We start from the raw sequence: 6,000 nt of genomic DNA on the forward strand, positions 1-6,000 counted from the left end.
AAGTCCCTATGTCCAGGGGCGCCTGGGTGGCCCAGTGGGTTAAACCTCTGCCTTCGGCTCAGGTCATGGTCTCAGGGTCCTGGGATCGAGCCCCGCATCGGGCTCTCTGCTCATCGGGGAGCCTGCTTCCCCCTCTCTGCCTGCTTGTGATCTCTTTCTGTCAAATAAATAAATAAAATCTTAAAAAAAATTTTTTTTAAGTCCCTGTGTCCAGAAGGCACCTGGCGGGCTCCGTCCATGGAGTGGAAGAGCGAGCACAAGGAGAGCGGGGACAGGGAAGAGGCAGACTGTCTGCTGAGCAGGGAGTCTGCCCAGGACTCAGTCCCAGGACCCCAGGATCATGACCTGAGCTCAAGGCAGACACTCAACCAACTGAGCCACCCCAGTGCCCCAAGCATCAGTATTTTAAACACCCTCCAGGTGATCCAAATGTGCAGGCAAGTTTGAGAACCAGTGTTGTGGACAGTGGCCACAGTTACCGGGAAACCAGAGTCAGGCACCTATGACCACGGCCCAGTTCCAGCTCTGCTGCTCTTCCAACAGACCCACCTTAGCTAAGTCATTCTTCGTCTCTGAACCTCAGCACACTTCTCAGCTAACGTGTGGGTTATACAACACATCTCTTTAAGAATCCTTCCGTTTATAGGGGTGCTTGGGTGGCTCAGTCCATTGGGTGACCGACTCTTGATTTTGGCTCCTTATGATCTCAGGGTCGTGAGACTGAGCCCTGAGTTGGGCTCTGCACTGGGTGTGGAGCCTGCTGAAGATTCTCTCTCTCCCTCCGCAGTCCCCCGTCAAGCCCCCACCACTCACTACTTCAGTCTCTCAAAACAAAAAGAAAAAAGGTAAGACTTTCTAGGTGGCTGCCTATGACTTGGAGTCAGAGACAAGGCATCAACTTCCTAAACTCAGCTGTGGTTGGTGAAATATATGCCTGTCTCCTAGCTTCCCTTCAGAGCATTTATGAAAGCTAGGAAGCAAAGACCAAGGGCATCGGCCTCCCCCAAGGCTCTTGTTTAAAACATACTAAAGGGCGCCTCGGTGGCTCAGTGGGTTAAGCCGCTGCCTTCGGCTCAGGTCATGATCTCCCAGGGTCCTGGGATCGAGTCCCGCATCGGGCTCTCTGCTCAGCAGCGAGCCTGCTTCCCTCTCTCTCTCTCTGCCTGCCTCTCTGTCTACTTGTGATCTCCCTCTGTCAAATAAATAAATAAAAAATCTTTAAAAAAAATAAAACATACTAAACACATCAGACGATGCCGGGAGTGAAGACGGGAAATGAGGGCAGCTCTAGAAATGTGCAATTCAACAAGCGCCATAAATGGATTCCTCTGCCTTCTAAATCACAGAGCATAACAAATAGCAGGAAACTTACCTCAGACGGCCACAAGCAAGCTCCTCCCAAGCCCTCTTGGCCCCCTGCCATCAGCCAATTGGCTGCTCCTGTCTCGGCTCCCAGGACCCCAGGAAGGGTCTTCCAAGCGACGGCCTCTCACCTGTAATCTGGCCAAGATACTGGCTTTCTTGGAGTTGGAGGAGTAGCTCCTGGAACAGGAAACGCTGCAGAATCTCTTAGTCTTGGAGAAGAAGGCTTCCCTTGTACCCACGATACCACACATCTCACAGACAGCTGGGAAAAGAACTTAGCACGTGACCCACCTAATACGATCACCCCAAATCAAACAAAGTAACGGGCCCTTCAAAACCTGGAACAGTGCAATAACCAGGTGAGTCCCAGTCCCCCGTCAGGGGGGACTCAGGACCGGAACAGAAGCAGGAGGTGTGTGTCCGCCTGAATCTGTTTTGTCTAAGATAAGCTGCCGGGCATCGCCTGGCTATATGTCAACAGTGGAGGTAAGGAAAATCCACAGGGCGACAGTGAGTGTTGGGAAGTCTGTAAAGAGGAAAACGAGAAGAAAAAAAGTACCTACATCACCTAACTTCTGTGGCTTTTCTTCTCATCTATAAAGAGACTGAACAAGATCAGTGTTTCCATCCTGACATCATACTGGAATCACCTGAGGAGCTTAAAAATTACCCAAGCCTGAGATTCTAATTAATTGGCCCGTGATAAGATATAGGCATCTGTAATCTTTAAAAGTCCCCCAGGTGGGGTGCCTGGGTGACCCAGTTGGTTAAGCACCTGCCTTCGGCTCAGGTCATGATCCTGGAGTCCCGGGATCGAGTCCTGTATGGGGGTGGGAAGGTGGGGGGGGTGTCCCTGCTCAGCAAGGAGTCTGTTTCTTCCTCTGACCCTCTCCCCTCTCATGCTCTCTCTCAAATAAATAAATAAAATCTTTTTTTTTTTAAGATTTTATTCATTTATTTGACAGAGAGAGAACACAAGCAGGCAGAGAGGAAGGCAGAGAGAGAGAGGAGGAAGCAGGCTCCCCGCCAAGCAGAGAGCCCAATGCGGGACTCGATCCCAGGACCCTGAGATCATGACCTGAGCCGAAGGCAGAGGCTTAACCCACTGAGCCACCCAGGCGCCCCTAAATAAATAAAATCTTAAAAAAAAAAGCTCCTAGGTGATCCTAACACACAGTCATGATAGAGACACCTAGACTCAATGGTTTCTAATTGTTCTAGTTCCAGAGTTCTAAGATTCTAAAGGATGGCTGAAAGAAGACAGAAGGGAGAAAGATTTTAAAAAGATGGTGGGTGGGTGGGTGGGTGGGGTAGGGGGAGGAAGAGAAGATAGGTCGATGGAAAGGAAAAGTCAAGTAACAGAGTATTAGATCATTCTTCTGAAGAAGGCAAGCACTAAGGGACAGGTGTATCCTCATAGACATCTAGCCCGTCTCTCTTCATAGGCAGTCCATACACTGCGGGCCTGACACAGGGATCCAGCAGCTGTCCAAGCAGCACAGCTCAGAAATTCACTGGCTTCCAGATGCTCTATGGGGATTCTCATCAGTAATTCTCTCCCCAGGAAGTCACTTTATTCTGTATTTTCCACCTCCCCCACCACCAACCACATCCAACCCACACACTATTTCTTGTCCTTTCCCCGAGAGTAAATCAGAACATTTTAGGTGTTCTTCTCAACATCTAGGCTTAAAAATCAACCATTATTCACACCAATGTAAAAGCAGCACCATATTAATGACTGGCATCTAATGTGTGCCAAATAAGTATTAGTCGTATGAAAGAACACAGGAAATTACGATTTCAAATCAGACTGCAGCGGCAGGAAATGCCCCTTGGGGCACTTCTATCTCTTTCATAGGCCCTTAGATATGAGATCAAACAGCTTTTACACCTGGACAGCTGGCCTATATGACACATGGCCTATATCCTCCTCTTCCTCTCTAGCCTCCTGAAACCTCCCCGTCTTCAGGGGACACTCGAAAAGCACCTGGCTCAGAACCACTGCCATCCAAGGAGCGGGGAGTCCCAGGGCTGAGCAAATGCAGGGGGGAGGTGGGCAGCTCCCCTGCTTCCCGATCTTCATTTTCTGCTTCACTTGACTCTTCCAGGTACGAGCTGCTCTCGCTGCCTGCACTGCTGTTATAGCTCCGGAAACTGTCATAGCCACCAAAGAGCTCCAAGTCGTCCTCCTCTTCCTCTTCCTCTTCCATAGGTTCTGAAGATGGAGTCTCCTAGGGGAAGGATGACACAAACCAGGTAGGAGGAAATCAGGTCTGGCCAGCATATGAGGAAGAAGGATGCAGGTCTGCTGTCAATTTCACTTTCCAATTCTTGGGTCAACACCTTTGGGCTACGTGTCAGGCAGAACCAAATACCCCTTTGGCAAACACCAGGATCATCACAATTAACTGCAACTTATCAGAATAGCTTAACAAGACAGAAAATTGTATTGGGATTCACCAAGCTCCTCCTGTGGATTTGTAAAAGAGGACATTTTAACATGATTCACATGGAATACAAGGACGTGAAAATACTCTAAGTTATGTCATGAAGACTTTCTGGGGAAGATGTATATTAGAAAATCATTCTCCCCTCTTCAGCATACGTACACCCAAACAATCTCAATTCGGAAACAATTACAGCCACAGAAAAGTTAATTTGGAACGCAGACTGCCCGAAGGAGGATCTGGGAAACAGATGGCACACTAGTTAGAGCATAGTGGTATGTCCCAGAGCTCTGGACTCCGCTATGCTCCTGACTAGCTGTGGTCTTTGGGCAAGTCATTGAATCCCTCTGGGCCTCAACTTTCTCATCTCTGAAAGAGGAAAAGTAGTTAGCTCACAGGATGTGAAATGTAAATGAGATCTTGTGTATCAATCTACCTGGCATTTAGGAGAAAAGGTCCCAGACCAGGGCTCAACTACCATCCCTAGTGCGAAGCCGACAAGCTGTATGATCTACAGCAAGTCAATCTCTCCGGCCTCGGTTCCCACATCTCTAAATGAGGATACCACCGCTTTCAGAAGCTTTGAGGGAGAAATTAGGATTAATACAAGTATAGCGCTCAGAACAGTGACTTGCATGTAGCAAGGGTTCGATACATGTTGGCAATGATTACCGGCTAAAAGCCTGGGCTTTCAAACCAGACTTGCCTGGGCTTGAATCCTGGCTCTACCACTGAACTGTGATTTTGTGCCACGTACTGAAGCTTGCGGCTCTGTTTCTTCATCAGTACAGCGGAGATGATAGCAAGCCTTCTTCAGAGGACTAGAATGAAGACGGGGATATGTGAAGCCTACTTCTGTTTCCAGCAGTTAGTGACAGCTCTGCAAGTGCGGACTCTTATTCTCCGCCTCCACTTCCCTTATAGAATTTTTTTTTTTTAAAGATTTTATTTATTTATTTGACAGAGAGAGAGATCACAAGTAGGCAGAGAGGCAGGCAGAGAGAGAGAGAGAGAGAGGGAAGCAGGCTCCCTGCTGAGCAGAGAGCCGGATGCGGGACTCGATCCCAGGACCCTGAGATCATGACCTGAGCCGAAGGCAGCGGCTTAACCCACTGAGCCACCCAGGCGCCCTCCCTTATAGAATTTTTGAGCGATTTCATTTTATGTTTACAACTACACGCCCAGACGTGGCAGAAAAGACACCCAGCTTAAATCTAAGGTGACCAGAAGCCAAATGACTCAAGGGTGAGTGGGCGACAGGTGACAGGAGAGTGGGAAAAGTTTGGGAGCCTGCAAGGCTGAGGGCCCATCTCCTTCGCTTTACAGCTGTGGGGCCTTCCTGGGGAGTCACCACCTGCCTGCGAGCCTCGGCTACTTCAACCGTAACAGCGAAACAGTGACACAGGACTGCTGTGAGTATAGTGGGCGATAATGCACCGGAACGCTCCAGACACGTAGTTTTACGAAGCCTTCCTCTCCCTCACGTCCCACCAGGATGTCACTGGCCCCCTAATCCCCCAAGAAAGGACCACGAGAGAGGGAGGACAAAGAAGATTCAGGAGCCCTCAGATCCTGAACCCAGTTCCCTTTCCAGGGAGGCCAGGGAGGCTGTTCCGCCCCGAACTACCCGCCAGACATCTGCCCCGGCAGTATGGGCGCAAAAGGCAACGCCAATCGCCTCTGGCCCTGCTCAGCCTAACTACCTCAGTTTATCCATCTTTCCACTCTCCACCCTCCAGCCGTCGCTAAAAGGCCTAAAGATCGGCCCCACGTGCGAGGTTCTCGGGGTTCCCTTTCCCAGTCACGATAAATCCTTTCCCTCTCACCTCGACGCCCCGAGTCTTCTCCATGAGACCTAACACCGTTTCTTCAACCGTCACCAGGTGCAGGAAGCCATATTGGCCTCGCGGCTCTTCCTCAGCGCAGTCATTGGCCGCCTCCCAGAGCCGCGAGCCAATCACACTGCAGGAAGGAGGAAAAGCCGGTTCCACGCTGGCCCGCGCCCCTGCCCCTTGGGGCGGGGAAGCCGCGGGCGCTTGTGGGACTTGTAGTTCTCCTGTGGAAGCGGACGTTGCTATAGTGATGTGAAAATCCCTGCGGGCTGGCCCTGCCGCAGCGGGCGCAGACCTCATTTCTGTACGCTAACCTCCTCCTCTCACCCCTACCCCATTCTTTATCAAACAAT

At 50.4% G+C, this 6,000-nt stretch overlaps 1 protein-coding gene across 1 annotated transcript in view; it reads right to left on the reverse strand.

The window, feature by feature from the left end:
- Positions 1 to 5,752, reverse strand: part of L3MBTL2 (L3MBTL histone methyl-lysine binding protein 2) — a 21,008-nt gene extending 15,256 nt beyond the window's left edge. Inside the window, exons 1-3 of the mRNA XM_046012876.1 lie at positions 5,642 to 5,752; positions 3,356 to 3,599; positions 1,494 to 1,627 (exon numbers count right to left, since the gene is read on the reverse strand). Of these exons, the coding sequence (XP_045868832.1) occupies positions 1,494 to 1,627; positions 3,356 to 3,599; positions 5,642 to 5,665 (402 nt within the window). The 5' untranslated portion in view covers positions 5,666 to 5,752. The remainder of the gene's footprint in view (positions 1 to 1,493; positions 1,628 to 3,355; positions 3,600 to 5,641) is intronic.
- Between the last annotated feature and the right edge of the window lie 248 nt (positions 5,753 to 6,000).

Source organism: Meles meles, chromosome 7 (genome assembly GCF_922984935.1).
Source record: "Meles meles chromosome 7, mMelMel3.1 paternal haplotype, whole genome shotgun sequence".
NCBI lineage: Eukaryota > Metazoa > Chordata > Mammalia > Carnivora > Mustelidae > Meles > Meles meles.